The following is a 20,593-nucleotide window of genomic DNA, read 5'->3' as shown; positions in this document are numbered from 1 at the left end:
AAGTGATAGTTTCCTCAAAATGACTTTATTTCTATCGATTACTCACCCCATGGAGTGATGGAGACTAAGCCATGGATACTTTTTAGTTTTTGTTGCATTCCTAAGCCAATAATTTGAGGACACTCTTTGTGTCTCCATAGGGAACAAAGCAGGATCTTTGTGTCTCCATAGGGAACCACTGCTGGTCAGCAAATGATTGGCTTAGGAATGCAACAAAAACAAAATAATATCCATGAATTCAAGTCTCCGTGGGGTGAGTAGCCTCTCTCTCCCGTGTTTCTTGTGCACTTTCTTCCCTTCATTTTGTATGCATTTTGTGCTGTAATCAATCAAACCCTGTATCCCTACAAGCCGTTCAACACACACTCTCTGCCTGCTGCTACTGTACGTCCAAGCCTTTCTCTCTCTCTCTCTCCCAGTCGGTGTGTTGTGTAATAGCGTTACTCGGCCCTGACCTTGTGCTCCGTGTCAGTGCCCTGGTGGCCTGCTGCTGGCTGGCTCTCTGATAGGAACATAATGAAACTAACCCACAGACGCACACTCACTCCCTGTTAGCCGGGGTTCAAAGGTGGAGTATGGCTGCACTTCTTTCTCAGGAGAGAACACGAGCAGCAGGCCAGCGTGAATATGGTTCCATTATAAACCCCACGCCCTCAATAGGTGTCTGTCAGTGTCTTTGTAACACAGGCCGTAACAACTTCAACCCTATAGGCAGCATACTTTAGCTCTATATAGGCCTATTGTACCAGGTCTGTTCCTTTTCACACTACACCACACATGTTCACTGAAATTAGTTGTGGTTGTAGTGGAAGTAGTTGTAATTGTTTGTAGTAATGAAGTAGATGCTCCACAAATTAAAAAAGGAGAGTTTTTTTTACACGTTCTGAGTGAAATTAACACTCCAGATTTGACTGTGTACCCAGCACATACTATACACTGTGTTGTCCAGCTATGCAAAATGAACTGTCCAACTCTATTAGGACTTAAAACATCTCTATTCAACCATGTGGCAGTAAGGCGGCAGGGCTATACCAAGTGTTAGTGGTGACAGCTTTGCTTTGAGCCAGGGCTTGACATAACAGCTCTCAGGGCAAAAGAGATGCAGTTGTGTGCATGTGTTTGCGCGTGTGTGTGTGTGTGTGTGTGTGTGTGTGTGTGTGTGTGTGTGTGTGTGTGTGTGTGTGTGTGTGTGTGTGTACAAGCTTGTGCATGCGTTTGCGTGGTTTAAGAAGTGATGAGCAGGTAGACTCGACGAGGGGAGATGCTATTACCAGTACTTTGAAATATTATCACACGCTATTAGCACTGCATCACAGTTCATTAGGCTGATGGCTGGGTTTCTTTTTATTTGACAGCCCTGTGGTCAGAGAGAGAACAAGAGGGGGAGAGTGGGAGAAATAAAAGAAAAGAGAGATAAAGCAGACAATTTGAACAGAACAGCAAGGGATATAGGGGAGACTGAGAGGGGAAAAAAGAGGAGAAAGCAAAGGCTATTTCGCCTCAATCCTTCATGGGCAATACACCACCCTCCAATGTTTCAATGGTAAATGGGACATACCTCAGAGGGAAACGGGACAGTGGCACTGTTTAGTGCCACAACATGAAAGAATAATGCGAACGATGATATGTCTAAACTCACACTGTCAGAGCTTCCTTAATAAACTGCCATCCAACGCCTCAAAGAATGTCGTCACAAAGGCAATTCGCCCTCACATGTACACATGACAGCTTTCTATACATCAAAACCTGATTTATGCTTAGTTGTGCATCATATCTCATATGGACAGTAGAAGATCTACAGCTCACAATCCGTTGCAGCACCATGTGTTTTGAGCTTGAAAATCTAAAGTTTTCGGAGTGAAACACTGGCATGCAACTAAGTATAAATCTGAATTAAGCATGATATAAGTATTATGCATCAGAATCATTTCTTGCAAAAATACAGAGTAAAATAGAACCAACAAGCTTGCTCTTCAGAAAATCTCAGTCCAGTGAAGTCGGCCATGAGTGTCTCTGCCCAAATACAGTACATATCACTTTGTCTTCCCTTACTAAGTGTCCTTCCATTTTCCCCTTCATCTAATTTTGGAGTACTCTGAGAGTCAACAGTAATGAATTGGCTAATCACAGTTATCTGGACCATTCCAATGCTTTGTAAAGCGAATCAATGAAGCCCGGCACAGGGCCAGCTATGCACTTTGACGCACGTCACTTGCTAATCTATTTGTGGGATTTTTCTATCCTCAAGATGTTTACTCTTTCCCCGTCTGTCTCTTCTCAGTGTACTTCAGCAAGGTCAGCTGGGAAATTGAAACAGTGGAAAAAAACAAAAGCATTCCCGCTTTCAGGAGTGCCATGCCATGCCAACAAAAGTCAATCATTGGGTAGCACAGTCAGTAAACTTGGACAAAATTGTCTCTGATCGGCAGAGCAGTTGGAAATCACTGTTGTGATGTGCATTTCCTATCGGGTAAGAGGAAAAAATAATAATGCAAGGCCTACGCGCCACGTTGGGCCGTATCCACGGTAACTGATCAATAGTGGCAACGCAACAACCGATAAGAATTTCTATGAATTTCAAATGTTCTCCCTGCGGTGCCGACATTGGCTGCAGACGAAACAGGAATATTTGATAGCATGCGAGGCAGCGGCCCCACTTCCCAGCACAACTTCCCCTGAATAATGCACCGGACAGGTCTCTTGTTGTGTTTTATTACACATAAAGTATTTGACTGTCAGTACTACAAATACAGTATTCATAAGAGGGGGGGAGGGGTGCAGTGTTGTGTACTGAGAGAAGCATTTGGGAATATTGAGCTGAATTTTCACATGTTTAATCTTTCCGCCTAACTGGGAAGACATGGATCGGGGGGCCAGTGGGTTGTTTTGATGTGGTCTCCTAGTCCTAATGATACCGCTGCGCCCAACATCACAAGAAAACCACACCATGCATTGCCACGGTGGTGAACAGCATTAAGAGTCCAAACCAGAGCCTCCACAGTCAAATCCTTGGCGTTAATTTAACTCGGATAGCGTGAAAATGGATCCGTAAAGGGTTTTCTTTTTTTGGAGGATTTTACTGTGTGCTATGCCTTCAGGCCTTTCGCTGGTCTCTCCCAATCCTTTTAAGTCAGTCGTATTTAACCACAGGCCAAAGTAAATAATGCTACCATCAACGGAATTTCTAGTCCAATCAACAGGAAAATATGCTGGAGAAATTGAACGCAACACTCTCCCTCGTGTTCAGTCTCAGGTGAAAAAGTGCCACCAATCAGCGATGGATTAATTAATCTCGCTCGTGAAGTTAAGTCCAATTACAGGACGCACTCAACAGGGTAATTTGTTTTCTGACCGAAAAAGGGGGGAAAAAGGAGAAAGAAACAGAGAACTCTGCCAACAATACACATGAAAATATAAATCGTTCTATTCAAGGATAGATTGCTGAAGCTGTAAACGAATAAAGCGGCAACAAACAACATGTTTACGGGCATATGTGATACAGTCTTTAGGGGCTTTGCAACGCTGGCATGGATGCACACACTGCTGCATGTCTACAGGCTAAATTAAGCCTGCATGCGTCGCATCCATCTGTAGTAAAGAAGGGTAGGAAAAAAAAGGGTACACTGTATGAGCATTTCTCTGTTGTTGTTGGATAATGAGAAACGCTTCCTTTGAGACGCTGGCAGAGAAAAGAGGGGAGGAATTAGAAGGAGACGCAGATAGAGGGTGAGAGAAAGCTACAGAGTGCCATTTGAATGTGATTAATGAGATCACTGCAGGGTACGCAGTGTCATGGTAATAGTCTGCAAGAGAGAGGGACGGAGAGAGAGAGAGAGAGAGAGAGAGAGAGAGAGAGAGAGAGAGAGAGAGAGAGAGAAGAAGCAAAAACGGAATGAAAGAGGACAGCTGGCTGGCTGACCAGGCCACCTAACTAGGAAGGAAGTGAAAGAGAGGGAGAACTGAGGGAGAGAAAGAGAGAGAAAGAGAGTGAGAGAGTGAGAGTGAGAGTGTGTGTGTGTGTGTGTGTGTGTGTGTGTGTGTGTGCGTGCGTGCGTGCGTGCGTGCGTGCGTGCGTGCGTGCGTGCGTGCGTGCATGCGTGCGTGCGTGTGTGTGCGCGCACACGTGTGTGTTTGTGCGTGTATGTGTGTGCGCGTGAGAGAGTGAGAGTCAGAGAGTGAGAGTCAGAGAGAGGGAGAGCAAAACGAGGAGGAGGATATGAGAGAGGGATGAATGGACCAGTGGGGGTTCTCTGTCTTCTTCTGTGCTTTTAACAGTGAAGTGTTTAGAGAGGGTCTGGGCCAGGTCTGGCAGACAGAGACGCCTCTCCTCTGAGGCCGACCATGAAAAGAGTGGGCCCGCTGATGCCCCGGGGGCCGCCCGCCTCTTTATCTGGCCCGCTGGAGGTTAGGAGCTGAGCTGCTGGCAGGGGGGTCAAGCAGAGGCCAGGTTCCTAAGAGGTCGCACAGACCTCCTTCCAGTCCATAACGCGCTCAATGGACAGGCACGTCATTAAATAAACATTAACTTGGCTTGATTATTGCAAAGGAACACCCGCTCGCCCCGTGTGCACATGCGCCGGCAAACCCACACACATGTGAGCGCAAGCACACACACAAGCGAACCACACAAAATGCGTCCACTCACCTCACGATCCCGCACTTAGCAGTGTGAACAGCTTGCCCTCTATTTCCTTTTTTCCCATAGTAATAACAACAAAAACATGGCATGTCTTTGTAGTCTACTTTTTCTATTTTTTTTGCAATAAGCAGCTTAGCAGATGCCATTAGCGCGGCCAACTTCACAGGCTAATAGTTTCTACAGATGGACAGGGAGTATCTACGTCTCTACTGTAGTTACTCTCTCAAGGGTGTTCAGTAGCGTGTTCAGTAGCGTCACGGCCGTCTGATGATCACAGGCTGTTTGCTACAAAGCACAAAGACAGCCTTCATAGGGAACTTCACAGAAACGCCAGAGATAATCCTTATTGGTCATCTTCACATGCTTGGGTAGAGGTTGAGCAGGACCCCTCTGCTGCTGCTCTCTCTCTCCGTCTCTCTGAGATAGCGCTCACAGTCATTCCCAAGTTCAGGTCAGAACAGAAAAAAACCCACCTTTATGTGCACAGAGTGTACTAGTTGTACTGTAGGAGTTTTCATTCAGACCTTTTCTGGGAGAAATTGCTTCAAATCGCTGTTGGGGAGATGATGTTCTTTCATTGAGCAAAGGCAATTTCTACAGGCAATTCTAGACACCCAGTTATTGCCAGTGGAGGCAAATTGAGGCCGAATTGCTTAGCGTAACATGATTAGAAAGATTGCTGGCAATCTAGCAGAGGCAGTCCTGGCGATAACCTGCCTGGAGATAAAATATTGACAGCTGTCATTCCAAGGAAAATAACCCCTCTCTGTCCTAACCTCACCGTGTCATTTTGTTGTTTTACCTCCGAGGAACCTTTCTCCCTGCCAGGTTTGATAAACAGGTGCATTTTGATTAAACTGTGTTCCCCCCCCCTTTTCAACAAGATGCAGGACAATAAAGCCAATGACTGAACAAAGGGATGCAATTATTTGTTCTGTGTGGGATTAATTGGAGCCCAGCATTCAATCTGAATACAAAGTGATATAGCTGCTATTAAGAGCCTGACATTCAGTGGGAAGTAACAATTTGTGAGTACGATGATTGGAAACAAGCTGTACCTGGTTGCAATTACGACACAGCCAGAGTTTTTAGTTTTTCCACTTGTAATTACGTCTGGGTTTTATTTATTTATTAATTTGTTTAATTCACTAAACGTGTATGCAAGTCACGCACTAACAACAAAGCCTGTTAATGAATCCATTATAATAATATTTACTCTTCTTCCTAAGGGGTCAGTTATTACCAAGCCCATGAGGAATTACTTTTTTTTGTTATCAATTATTTTTATTTTCCATAACATGAAATTAGATACATATGAATAGAACAAGAAAAAGTAAAACATTAATCAAAAGAAAAATGCAATTAACAGACAAACAACACAAACAATAGCAAAACAAGAAAAGGAAAAGAAAACCCACCCACCCCCTTTCCCCGGACCAACACGGAATGTACAATAGTGCATGCCTGTGCTAGGCTGTTACCACTATATAGTGATTTCTTGAATCATAGCCTTAAGCTTATCTGCAATGTCCGACCACATATTAATGTTTTCTTCTTTTGCTCCGTGTAACCTTGCTATCGACTGCTCTAAATATACTATATCTAGAAAGGTTAAGGCCCACTGGCGAAACGTTAACGTATGAGGAGGTTTCCACCGCGTAGCTACCATCTTCTTTGCCGCCGTTAATCCAGCAAAGAAGATGCGCTTGCGTATATTGTTTAGTTGCAACTGTGAGACGTCATTTAATAAAAATAAAGAAGGAGAAGATATGATATTAATACTAAAAATAGTTGAAAGTTTTGAGGCAACCATATTCCAGAATGACGACACATTTGGGCATTCCCAAACCATGTGAAGGAAGGTACCAATACTATTTGAGGCGCAGAGAGTGCAGTTGGGATTATTCAAAATCCTCATAGCACATAGTCTGCGGGGAGTTAAATAAGTCCGATGAACAAAATTTAAATGAATTTGTTGATGGTCTGGATTTCTAGAAGATAGCCTAATGTTAGACCATACTGTGTCCCAACAAAAGTCAGGGTCCAAATTTGGTACATCATTCCTCCAAACAGTATCAACAGATAGGGGCCCATAACTACAGTCTAATAAAAAACCATAGAGGGTGGAAACCAAACCTCTTGTTCTGTTACCATCACAGATAAACTCATGGAAGGGGTGCAATCTAAGGGGAGCTTGCCATGGGACCCCATAGGTCCTCATGGATGTTCTCAGTTGGAAGTAGAAAAAAAGGGTATTTCCAGGCAGATTGAAGATGTCACACAAATCTCGAAAAGGTCGTAAACCATTTCTATCAAATAAGTCCCCTAATGTACGAATCCCCTTAGCCCTCCACCTTGGAAAGCGAATGGGGCGATCCTCGATTAAAAGTCTTTGATTATTGAACACTGGGGAAAATAAGTTCCATTTACAATCAATCTTACACATCTTTTCAGCTGCTCTCCATACTGCCACTAAATGAGAAATGATAGGTCCAAAGCGAACTTTGCATTGATGTGTAGTTATGTTTGAATAGATAAGATCTCTCAATTCAACAGGCTGCACTAAACTCTCCTCAAGCTCTCTCCAAGAAACCTTACTTGCTGGGTTAAACCAATTTAAAAGGGGACGGAGCGTGAAGGCCCAATAATAAAATTTAAAGTTGGGCAATGAAAGGCCGCCATCATCTCTAGCACGTTGTAATAGAGAAAGTTTAAGACGAGGGCGTTTCCCTTTCCACACAAACTTAGATATCGAGGAGTGAAGCTTATTCCAGTATTGCGGCGGTGGTGGCAAAGGGAGCATAGAGCTTACAAAGTTAACCCTAGGAAGAACATTCATCTTTATGATTGAAACTCGAGCTTGGAGAGAGTTGGGCAAAGATGACCATCTATCTAAATCAAGACAAATCTTATTTAGAGTGTCACCATAGTTGTTCTTAACAATAGCCTGAAGAGAGGGGAAAATATCTATGCCAAGATATTTGAATTGGCTTACTACTGGGATTATGGGCGGCAGGATAGCAGATCTCATCTGATCATTTAGAGGTAGAAGGGCTGACTTCGTCCAATTAATTTTGTAGCCGGAAATGGAACTGAACTGATCAAAGATTTGAAGGACGTGAGTAATTGACTGTGGTGCATTCTCAATGAACAGTAGAATATCGTCAGCATATAGGGAAATGCGATGCTGTGTGTTGTTAATCGAAATAGGAGTAATATCTGCAGACTGACGCACTGTCTGAGCCAAGGGTTCGAGTGAAAGTGCGAAAAGGAGAGGACTAAGGGGACAACCCTGCCTCGAAGATCTGCCAATCGTGAATAGCGGCGAACAGATCTTACCGGTTAGGACCATCGCTGACGGATTAGAATAAAGTACTTTAACAAAATGTATGAATGAAGCACCAAATCCCATTTTATCTAGTACAGCCCACAGGTAAGACCATTCCAGACGATCAAATGCTTTCATCGCATCGAGCGACAACACTGCGGCGGGGGTCCTCAGCTCCTTAGCCCTATCGATGATATGCAATAGTCGTCTAGCATTATCAGAGGCTAGTCTAGTTCCTATGAAACCTGTCTGATCACAGTGTACTAAGGTGGTCATAAAACCCTGCAAGCGACGCGCAAGCACCTTAGCAAAAACTTTTAGATCAGAATTCAAAAGTGAAAGCGGTCTATAGCTTGCGCAATCTGTGGGATCCTTGTTCTTCTTCAACAATAATGATATAATAGCTACATTCACATCCCTGGAGAAAGAGCCACTTTCAATTGCATATCGAAACATGTCTAGCATCAGCTGACCTAGATCTTCCCAAAAGATGGCATAAAGTTCAGGGGGTATCCCATCCAAACCAGGCGACTTGCCCCTACGCATTGCGAGCACAGCTTCCTGTAATTCCGCCAGATGGAGCGGTCTATCTAAGGCTTCCGCATCCGCCTCGCTAAGGGTTGGTAACTGTATGTTGGATAAAAAATTATTGCATACTGCATCATCGTGAATGACCTCGGAGGTGTAGAGCTCATCATAAAAAGCACGAAACGTGGCATTGACCTCTTTGGGTTCTGTAACCATGGCTCCCGTTGTTGATTTGACACTAACAATATCAGCAAAATGCTCATTGGATCTAAGACGTAAAGCCAGTAAGTGACTGGGTCTTGCACTATTAAAATAGTAGTTTTGCCTTGTGCGTTTCATTTGAAATTCTGAGCGGCGCTTGAGAATGGAGTTAATTTCTTTCTTAACTAGCTCCCTCTGGGTTGCTGTACTAACATCAAAGTTATTTTGGAGAGAATTATCCAAAGTAGAAAACCGAGATTCCAATTCCACCAGTTTGGCTGACCTTAATTTTCTCTGAGTGGACGCATAGAGGGTTGTATTACTCCTGATAAAGCCTTTAATTGCATCCCAAAGAATTCTGGGATCCTCAACTGAGCCTGTATTGATATTTATAAATTCACGCAAACCAGTTTGAAACTGAGCTACAAATGCCGCATCGCGCAGCAGTGTGGTGTTAAACCGCCATCTAGGAGCTCTATCTATAACCTGTTTCAGTGAAGCAACACACAGCACCGCCTTGTGATCCGAGAGTGACATTGGGAGCAACTCTACCTTGGCAATTTTATGAAACAAGCTAACAGGGGCAAAAACGTAATCGATCCTAGAGAATGAAGCATGCCTACCCGACAGAAAAGAAAAATCTTTAACCGTTGGGTTCATTAAACGCCAGATGTCGAGTAAGCCAGTTGAGTTTGCCCAAGCACGTAGTTCTGCAGACGCTAGTGCTTGTTCTCTGCTTTCTACCCCAGTGGATCTATCTAGGTTATGTTGCCATGTTGCATTGAAGTCAGCACCAACAATGATTTTGAAATCCGTCAGTTCCAATAAGGTTTTAGTTAGTAATTTGTAAAACTCTTTGTCTAAAACATTTGGAGCATACACAGAGACTAGTGCTAGCATTTTACCCTCCAAGCGGATTTTAGCAACAGCTATCCTCCCGTCACTGTCAGACCAATCACCCAAAAAATCCAACCTAAGGTTACGTCTAGCCAATATGGCTACTCCCTTGGTTTTGGAAGAAGCAGCTGAAAAGGCTAAAACACGATAATGTTTATTAGCCAATCGGTTGGAATGCTCTTTTAAAAGATGAGACTCCTGTATAAATGCAAAGTCAATTGATTTAGATCGCAAAACCCCCAAAATGCTGGTTCGCTTATGCGGTATATTCGCTCCCCTTACATTGAAACTTAGAAATTTATATTCTGTCATAATTGTGGTTCAAACCATACGCACAGCAAGCACAGTAGAACATTTTAGAATTTCCTAGTTGGTCCCTCACAACAAACCTTCCCAACAGAAAAACAAAACAACCCCAAAAGGAACAGAAAGGAAAAAGCAACATCAAACGAACATAAAAAAACACATAACATTGAAGCTTGAGGGGGAAAACCCCATTAGCATCAGAGTGCACAAAAACAGTTCCCCACCCCATCAACCTATTAGTCAACCTTCATTTCACTCTGTCAGAGAGTGCAAACAAGTAACTGCCCAAAAGTAACCATACATTGCCCTCTGGTGGTTATGTAAATATATAACAGATCACCAAAGTAAAAACAACAACAACAAAAAAGTGCCTTCTTGTGGCTGAATAGCTCTCAAACATTCCATCCGCTCAAATTATGATCAATCTCCCCACTTCATATCACTTAAATAAATGAGAATGGTATGTTAACATTTCTAGTAAAGAAGGGGGAGAGAAAAAAGAAAAGAATAAAGGGAAAAAAAATGAGGGGACTATAACAACTGTAATAATAATAATCAGTCCAGCATTAGGCCCACTTAGAATGTGATAAAGCCCTATAAGCCACGTTAATGCAAATAACCAAACACTTGTGACAGATAAGTGGAAATAAGGCTGTCACCACGACAAGGCACTAATATAATATTAATAATAAAAATAAATAAAAAAGGAAATCAGTGTATATGATATAAAAAATATATGCACTTACATATGTAGTTAGAAATAGAAATTAAAAGCACATCCGGGGGGCCATATGCAGCAAAGCACACACAGTGTTAATGCATACTGCGCCACATACAGCCCCCCCCATGCATCCATGCATACAAACCACAATTACTAATTAGAAGGAAAAAAAAAAGAAAGAAAAGAAAAGTCTGTATACATAAGTATTTACATAAAACACAGTTATGTATGATCAGGAAACCATATACAACACAGCACACATAATGCATACTGCGCCATATACAGCTCCCTGTACATGCCCAAAAGGCCAGTGCAAACTTAGATAAATGTCAATCATATTAGTTAAGTCTGTTTCCGTCTTAAACAGTAAACTACCATACTTCAAACAGTGAACCTACCCAATCACGACTACAAAATAAATATCCCAATACAGAGCTCCCCTCTCCCCCCATCAAGAAATTAACATTTTAGAAGACAACAAGTAAAGTAGGTAAATAACTACCCCCCCCCCCCCCCCCCCCAGAAAACGGATTCACAAGCACGTAGAGCCAACGCGCCACGAGATCGTACATCCGCCAGCTATTGAGATTAGAAAAAAAAAGGAAAAAAAGAACGAGTCAATGAGCCAGGGAGAGAGAGAGAGAGAGAGAGGAGAAGCAGAGATAGGTAGAGAGACATAGAGAAAGGGCGGGAGAGCGAGTGGTCTCTGGAACCGCGGAGCCTTCACAATTTAGACCATATTATTTATATCTGTTTCACCTTAAACAGTAGGCTACATTGCTCAATACAAAGGCCAAAGCCCAGTCTCGCCCTCCTACCCGAGAAAGTAGCGTTTTAGGAGGCATAAACGAACCATAAACTAACAACCAACATAGCCGCCATTACCTAACAGAAAGAGAGAGAGAGAGAGAGAGAGAGAGAGAGACACACACACACACACACAGCGAGAGAGAGAGCCATAGAGAGAGAGAGAGAGAGAGAGAGAGAGGGAAAGCCGAGATAGATAGAGAGACATAGAGGGAAGACGAGAGAGAGAGCAGGCTCCGCACCGCGACACGGAACACGTTAGACAAAGCTTAACAGAGAGAGATAAAACCCTCTAGACCTATATAGTAAGCAGCACAACGCTCAATAAGAGCAAAGAAAAGGAATACAATAATAACAAGAACAATGTCCATTATATTCAAACAAAAAATACAGTGAATTATGCTTATAGCTTTAGCAGCCCTAAATCCCCTCTCCTTGCGGTAACCTAAATTAAAACGAGTCACCCATCTGCTTACAGATCTTGTTAAAAAATAAAATATATCTTATTCTTCAATACAAATAAAATAGGTATTATGAAACGAAACACTTGAAAACACAACGTCAAGTCAGATGATGAGTCCAAAACAATAAGTAGGCTTTACATTAACAACTCACCCTTTGGGGAGGAGGAGGAGGAGAGAGTGAGGAAAGAAAGACGCTGCGTAAAAGTCATCTCCAAAGTCCCAGCCAGCTTACCAACAGTCCATTAAAGGCAAAAGGATATCACATCGGCAGAATGTGTTTGAAAGCACGCGATCACGAAAGCAAAAGTGTCCCTGGTAAAAGTTAGTTCTCTGTAACTGTCGTCTCATCATCCTGCGTAGCTAGAGTCTCGTCCGCAGCACCTGGAGTCTTGAACTTATCCTTGCAAAAGGCCAGAGCTTCCTTGGGTGAGTTGAAAGTAGAAGTCGCCTCATCCACGGTTATCCAGAATTTGCTCGGGTGCCTTATTCCGTATTTAACTCCTTCCGCGGTGATGGAACGTAGGAATTCCTTTACTGGCCCGAAAGCTGCCCTTCTCTTTGATGTTTCAGCAGACCAGTCGGGGAAAATATACACCTTTTTGCCATTGTATGTCAGTTGGCCTGCTTTCCTGGAGAGCTGGAGTATGCGTTCCTTTACCCGGAAAAAATGGATCCTTGCCAGGAAAGCCCTTGGCTTATCAGAACGTGGATTGCCGGTCCGATGAGCATGATCCACCTCCGGGGGGGAGTCGGGAAACTCGTCGGGGAATGTTTTCTGCAAAAAAGACTGGATAAAGGCCACTGGGTCAGCCTTTTCTAGCCCAGGAGAGATCCCAATCACTCTTATGTTGTTCCTACGACTCCGGTCTTCTGCTATGACGAGCTTCTCCTCCAGATTAGCACATCTTCTCTCCAATTCAGTGATACACATCTGCAAACTGTCCATGGAGGAACCAAAGTTCTCAATGGCCTCCCCATGTTCAGCCACGGTCGTGTTCAGCGTGGCGACTGCAGGACGCAGCTCCTTTCCGAAGTCATCAATCTTCTTCAGTAATTTCTTCTCCAAGCCAAGCATCATGGGTTGAATAAAACCATCCATAAACTCTTTCAGTGATTCCTTGAGGACCTCGCGCAGCATGCTCTTTGTAACCGGAGCGTCAGCGTCGCCCTGCATTGCGCCGGCCATGTTGTCAGCGTTTGCGGTCGGAGACCTGGTACTCCTCGACCTCGTGTTAATCGTATTCGGCATGAAACACGAAACAACTGCAAAAACAGACGCTCACCAGTGTTTTGGGCGTTTAAAGTCTCAAAAGAACTATAAAGGCAGTAAAAAATGGGCTTAAAAAATGTGAAAACTATGCACCTCCACAGAGCTCAACAAACGCGTCCTACTCGGTCGCCATCTTGTCGGAACTCTCTATTGTCTCATAACTTATAAGGGTGCAGCTCCATGAGGAATTACTGTTGGTAAAACAAGACTTCTGCTTGAGCATACAAGCTGGAAAGCTATTGTGCTGTTCTGTACGTGTGCGCGTACGTGTGTGTGTGTGTGTGTGTGTGTGTGTGTGTGTGTGTGTGTGTGTGTGTGTGTGTGCACGCGCGCGCATGTGTGTGTAGGTGACAGAATCCATCCTGTTGTTCTCAAGAGTATGACCAGCAGAGAAGGGGGGGGCTCCATTCAGCTGTTGCCAAGGCCTCAGCTGTTGCTAAGGACTATCATCCTCAATACACGTCAGAGCCTTCTCTCTTCATCTCTCTCTCCTGTGTCTCTTTCACCTTCCTTCCCTGCCTCCCCTCATCTGGCCTCCCTCTCATTAGGGTGACGTTTGCCTAAAGGTCACAGTGAACGTGGAGGACGGGTCAGAGAGCACAATGCGACAACATAATCTGACCGTGTCTGATCCCGCCCAGCAGACCGCACCAGGCCAAAAGAAGACACCTGAGCAGCCTCTGGGCTGACAGATATCAGACTGCACTTAGTTAATGCATCTCATAACACTCTGTTTCTGCTTATGCATGCATCCACACACACATACACTTGCCCAAGCACACTACACTACATACCATCACTGTCGTCTCCATATTTCATCTTTTTGTATTTTTAAGCAGTGCTCCTGGAAGGAACTAAGCTTCAACATCTGGCTTTGTCCGGGACGCAAAGCGTGGCCTACATCTGGCCTACATTTTGGCACAAAGCGCTCAAAGTTTGTTGTACATCCAGGGTGACGTTGGCCAAGCTTTGCGGGACGCTTAATGAACTCATAAATAGCACTGCTCACTTCACACTATAGTAGGTGTAATTTGAATACTTCATAGCATCATACAACAGTAGTGAAAATACCTGCGACATGTTATGAGCTTATTGCGACCGTAATGCCCATATATGGATGCTCCATATGTACAAGACAGAATTCATTTGCGAATCAAGACTGATGACTATCATCACCTAGATATATGAAGATCACAACACTGACCTCATCAAACCCTCAAAATCCATACATGGAGCTAACCTCTACATCTAATTCCCAGATGATGCCCTGTTAGGCCACACTAATATAATCCCTTTTATGACCATCAATATTAACCCCATATCTGGGAATGCCCATATATGGACATAATGTGTCAGTCTAACCAGTGTGGTTGACGCGACACGAGTCACACTTGACTCGTCCATGTCACTTTTATGCACATATATGGAGATCCCTGTCCCGATGTCATCAATATTAAGTGCATATCTGGCATATTTGGCAATGTCCATATATGGACGCTCCATATATGGCCAAGACAGAATATACGGTATTTGCAAATCAAGACTGCTGACTATCATCACCTGGATCTCCATATATGAAGATCACGACACTGACCTCATCAAACCCGGGATATCCATACATGGAGACAACTGGATCGTCACCTAGATCTCCATATATGGAGCAGGTCAATACCTCTACATCTGACCTCACAGATTCCATATATGGATATAGCTGACCTGTTCTGACATCACAGTGATGACTCGACCAGCTCAGCAGAATGGTATACATGCCAAAGCAGCCATGTTGTGCACGCACCCATGTGCGCGCCCTCGCCCTCACAAGGTTGCCTCTCGCCCAAGTAACGGTTTTGGACATACAAGGTTTCCACCCGAAAGTGACAACTATATACAGTGCGCACACCCGCGCACGCACGCGCGCACGCACGCGCACACACACACACACACACACACACACACACACACACACACACACACACACACACACACACACACACACACACACACACACACACACACACACACCATGTCCATCAGGGTCTTTGGAGAGCAGCTGCCAGTATTTACATGCCTTTCAAGTCGCTGGCAGTTTACGTGCACAGATCAGCTGCTAACCTAAGCTACATCCCTGTCCTGACAGAATACCACCACCGCCCCCACATGCTATCCGGCCTGGCCGCCATGTCAGACCGTAGTGGTGGCCAGGTGAGCCGGCTCCGTGCCCATTTGCCACGTTAACTAGCTTGCCTTGACGGCACATTTTGTCCAATTAAAACTCTTGTCACACAGGACAAATGCACGTACGGTATGCACCTGAGCCGCGCCTTTCAAACTCTCGCGTTCAGCTGCCAGGGACACAGTCCCAAACTGATTACTTACCAGAGCGTGACAAGAAGAATTAATTAAGCCTGAAGAGACACACACACCACAGGGCCATGGCCGAGGGACCGAAGGTTAAAAGGGTCGGGTGACTTTTAAATGTCTATTCAAAGCACAGTTTGCTGCAAACTAGCACTGTTCAAGCTCGTTTTTTTCTACCTCCACCTTCTACCGCCGCTTTCTGTAATGTGATGATGCTTGAGAAATACAAAGAAAGGCATCCGTATCCGTCGTCAGTCAAAACATTACGAGGCACTAAAATAGCTTGAAGAAAACAGAAAGACAAGCTATTTCTAGAACACACAGACCGCTGAAAGACTTCCACGTTTCTCGTTGCACTTTGGATCTTGTTTCTCTGCACACAGGCGCCTGAGGCTTCGCTAATGAATCTATACAGACACAGGTAACGCTGTTGAGCGTGAGAAGCGGGAGAGGATGCCACTTGGGATCGCATCCCTTTGGTCTGACGTCAAACATCATTTAACCCCTTGTTCCTGCTCCTTGCACAAGATAACCAGAGGTACTGTATAGGATATTCATTCCTACTGCTTGGTGGGGGATTGACTCTGATCGCCAGGGGAAACCCTGGCCGTGCTTTGTGCTGTGCGTGCTTTAACCCCCCCATTCATCTACAGCAGTGATCTCTCTTAACATCCAATTCTATACATGAGCCCTGCCTTCTATCTCCAGCTATATCAAAGGCAGGGTTCCCTGCGGCTCCGCTCTGCGCTTAACGCGGTCACCACTTCCCACCACTCGCACCCTTCTCCGTGCAAGGAACGGGGAACCACACACAGCCAATTCCAATTTAGGTGATGCAATTCTTAGGTAATGTGCACCCAGAATAAACTGCATAGCAAATCCTCCCCCATAATTTGACCCAAGAAGCCCTGAAGCGCTCCACGGGTCTCCGGTTGCATAGACTGATAAAGAAAACGATATAGAGCCAAGTGGGTATCAGTGTAAATCTAGGCCTGGAATTTAAATAGGACATTAACTGTTGATAGAGTGAGGCTGCAAGCTTCCACCAGCGTTAACTCAGAGAGGACTTAACATCCTACAAACACCCCCACCCCCCTTTGCTACCCGATGGGGGCTGGTTTCAGTGTAGCTGGTAGTGGAGTGTGCCAGCCCGGACTATCGATTGGCCCCTTGCAGTTTTCTGCTGAGGTGAACATCCGCTCCCCTTCACAATCAATCCTGGCATCCAGGGCAGGGAGGTTGGGGTGGGGGTAGGCGGGTGCCCCCCAGGATCCCATGACTATCTCCTCATGGCCACAGGACACAAAGGAGGCTCTTGCTGAGGACAAGCTTGCCGCATCATAAACGCAACTTTAAACCGTGAATTGTACTGTAGGCCTACTCTTTAACCCCTTAAGCCCTATTTTATTTTGTCTTACTGTCCAACAGTGTCGCATGATGAAAATTGCAGCTAGCAAACAAATGTCTCCTACAATGACATGGTAGAAAGTGGTTAATGTGTTGCAAATTCATGCATGTGTGCGTCTGCGCTAGCCTGGAACCAGACCAATCCGCCTGGGCAAAAAAACGTGCCCTTGGCGAATATGGGTCTGGTCCCGCTCAATTGTGAACCCATTTCCGTTCCCCAAAGATTTGGGGGACCAATCAGGGCCCAGCATTGGTCTGGTCTAACCAATCGTGTCCAGAACCATAAATCTGCGCCAACATCTGCGCCACACATTCAAATCTAGCCACACACGTCCACCGTATCAGCCCATGAGCGCTCGTTCGTGCCCACCGTGCACAAAGATCAAATAACAAGTGTTTCATGTGTGCATCTGTAACGCCCCATGTGTATCCTCCTCACTCTATGTCTGTTCATGCCACCCTGCCTCCGAACCTCATGTACTTCAATCAATCCCTTGCAAAGAAGAGGGGGGACTGCCACGCTCTGCCATGCACCAGCAGAGCCAGGGAAATGGCAACACACAGACTGTACTGTACAACAGCAGGAGCCAGTCTGCAGGGACAGGAGAGAGAGAGTGAGAGAGAGAGAGAGAGAGAGAGAGAGAGATGGAGCGAGGGAGGGATTGAATGGGGAAAGTGAGAGATGGTGGAGAGGAGGGGTCGGTGGGCATCTTTGGGAAAGCAGCCAATCCAATTACAGGCACGGCGCAGGCCCGGTTTCTGCACTAAATTCACATTTCACCAGATTCCCTCCTGCCCCCCATCCTTCCCGCTTCTCTCTCCGTCTCTCTCTCTCGCCGCCTGTCTCTCTCTCTCTCTCCTCCATTTCTTGTCATGACCTTACACTCGCTTTGCTCCCCCTCCCTCTATCTCCCTCAGTCTGAGTCATGTGAAGGATGTGGCAGCCTGGAGCACACACACCTACCAAGCATCAGATCCCGTCGCACTGTGGCACCGTGTCCTGCACCCTTTCTACCGGTCTCACTTGCCTCTGTTGTTGTGTCTATCCTTTGACCCCCCCCAACCCCAGCCGAGAAGATGCAGTGTCGGCAGGACTTGTGAGGTCACCCTATCCCTTTGGCCCCCGTGTGCATGAAGGGATGACACCAAGAGCACACTCTTGCACACATGCATTGGTACACACAGTCAAATCCAGAGTGCTGTGCAGTCAGTGTGCGCACATCATGTAAGCCATGACAGCATGCACAGCCACCTCATTGCTCCACGGCTGAGCGCCCCTCAGGGCTTCTCTGCTCGCTTGGGCGGGCCAGCAGACCGTGGCACCCCCCATCCCACCGCTGTGCGCCGCTGATATCCTGGTTAATTCCCGCCGTCCAACCCCGCCGCCCCACGCACCCTCCATGCTACAAGCGTTACTGTGGTTACCAGTCATTCTCCAATGAGGAAGGAGCCAAACCTCGGCACCAACATGCAAAAGGCCATTTTGCATGCATTTTCATACATGGGGGCGAGAGATAAACGTTTCGGCAAGGATGAGAGAGAGAGAGTGTGTGTGTGTGTGTGTGTGTGTGTGTGTGTGTGTGTGTGTGTGTGTGTGTGTGTGTGTGTGTGTGTGTGTGTGTGTGTGTGTGTGTGTCAGTGAGATAAAAAAACAAACATGCAGGCAACAGAGCAGAGTGAGGAGAACATGGTTCTCCATCTCATCTGGTTTAGCCATGAAGGAAAAAGAATGCATTAAATTATTAAGCATCTGAAACAGGAGAGGAATTATGCAGAGTGAATCTTCCCCCCCGCCAACGAACTAGCCTGATCAGAACATTGATTCGAGTTCAAGTAAAGGAACAAAGGGACCAAAACAACAGAGGACCATTTGTTTTTTTACAGGTGGGCCTGGAATTACAAAGGTCTTGCCTAAAGACCCCCCCCCCCCCATCTCACTTTCTGATATGCATGCAGCTGCTGTTAGCATGTGAGGCTGTGCATGTGGAAGCTGTAGCCCCATGTGATGCTGTCAGTCAAACAGTGTATTGGGGAGGAGCAGCCAGGCTGTTGCTGACCAATCTGTCAACCTGCTGTCTTATGACTGCAGTACATGAACACCACTGCAATGCAATGCAATCAAACGCATGATTGCATTGCACCCATGTGACCTTGTACTGTAGATTGGCTATTTTTGGCGAGTATAAATTAGGCTTTAGCAAGCAGCAGTTAACTTGCGTTTTCTTTCTGTCATTAACTGGCTGTTGGCCCTCATCCCATGCTCTCCCGTGGAGGCTCTCTCAAGCCTCACAGCGTGTCAAAGGCAGAAAGGTGCCTATTAAAATGAATGGGATAGTGCAGGTTATTCAGCACTTAGGGCAGACTTGAAAAGGGACCGGTAATGACCACTACAGAGATCTCGCTCATACTCGCACACCCTCCCTCCGGTTCTTTTGACAGCAGGTATTAAACATCAAGGAGAGAAGTTTCTTGTGCCCATGGATCAGACCACTTAAATTCGAGTGAGTGGCGATCTCCTAGAACTGACTTTTTCCCCGCATGTTATTATTTGTCTCCTAAATTAGTCATTATGCCAATTCCTCCCATGTGTATAGTGACAATAGTCCCTGTCACTGCTGACTATTGTTCGTCTGGATGGGTATAGACAACCAGTCCTCCTCTTCAATACAGCTTCTAATTTTTACATGGAACACGCTATCCTTCCTACTGCAGTTCTGCTCCCTGCTGAACAGGCACAGAGATGGCCTTCCCCACCTGGCCTAAAGTTCCCACACATGAACATTAGAACGCCTGGCCAAGCCGGAGGCACGAATTCAAACCCCCGTCTTCACATTGATGGGCAGAAACTTAACCCCTGCATGCCACTCTGACAACCCTATAACCGGCTTCTGGGTACCACCAGAACAGATGCCCCAGCGGAAATAACATGTAGAATGAGGGGTATTGGATCAATCGATTCATTTAAGAAATGCAACTGTGACTGACCTTCTTCAGGCGTCCACTCTTGGTGCCGACGAATGCCACGCTGTAGCCGTTGTAGATGTAGGCAGTGACGGAGGTCATGCGGTCGCGGGTTTCCGTGTACAGAGTGTGGCCGGTGACCAGTTCGGAGCCGCCGAGGGGCTGGTTGATGTCCAGGCCGCAGAAGGAGTCATCAATGGGCACCGGCTAAAATGGGGGGAAAGAGGTATTTAATGGAGGGCAGAATATTTACGAATGAGGGAGAAGCAATAAAAGGACAGGTGGCAAAGACTGTGAGATATCCATATATAATGCATAAATCATAAAGGCTCTAGAGGGTTTAGACGTGGAATGTGAAAGGCGGTCTGTCAAAAACACATCAGATGTGGAGGAATATTCTCAGAGAATAAGATATGAGACGAGTGGAGAGAGACAGAAAGAAAGAGCAAGCCAGAGGGTTATGGAAGAAGACAGCTCACTAAGTAGGAAAGATGAAGGAGGTGACAGAGAGAGACATGGGGAGACGAAGAGAGGGAGCGACGGTAAAAGTCGCGACAAGAGCCGCAGGGGGTCAGAGGGCGCCTTAGAAGGAAATGAGTGGATGAGGTTGGCGAGCATGGAAGAGAGAGAGGGGGGGGGGGGGGGGGGGGGGGGGGGGGAGTCTCCTGGCCAGACAAACGGTTGCCTTTCTCTTCCACGTGTTCCA

General features: G+C 45.7%; 1 protein-coding gene across 1 annotated transcript in view; it reads right to left on the bottom strand.

Annotated features, from left to right (window-relative positions):
• The window catches only part of plxna2 (plexin A2), a 281,673-nt gene that overhangs the window by 222,221 nt on the left and 38,859 nt on the right, over positions 1-20,593 (bottom strand). The window contains exon 3 of the mRNA XM_080732455.1: positions 19,912-20,094. Coding sequence (XP_080588581.1) covers positions 19,912-20,094 — 183 coding nt within the window. The remainder of the gene's footprint in view (positions 1-19,911; positions 20,095-20,593) is intronic.

The sequence above is a fragment of the Nannobrachium achirus genome (genome assembly GCF_963921795.1).
Source record: "Nannobrachium achirus genome assembly, chromosome: 9".
In the NCBI taxonomy this organism is placed as follows: Eukaryota; Metazoa; Chordata; class Actinopteri; order Myctophiformes; family Myctophidae; genus Nannobrachium; species Nannobrachium achirus.
The sequence above is the reverse complement of the archived record's forward strand: the minus strand, read 5'-3'. Positions and strand labels throughout refer to the sequence as shown.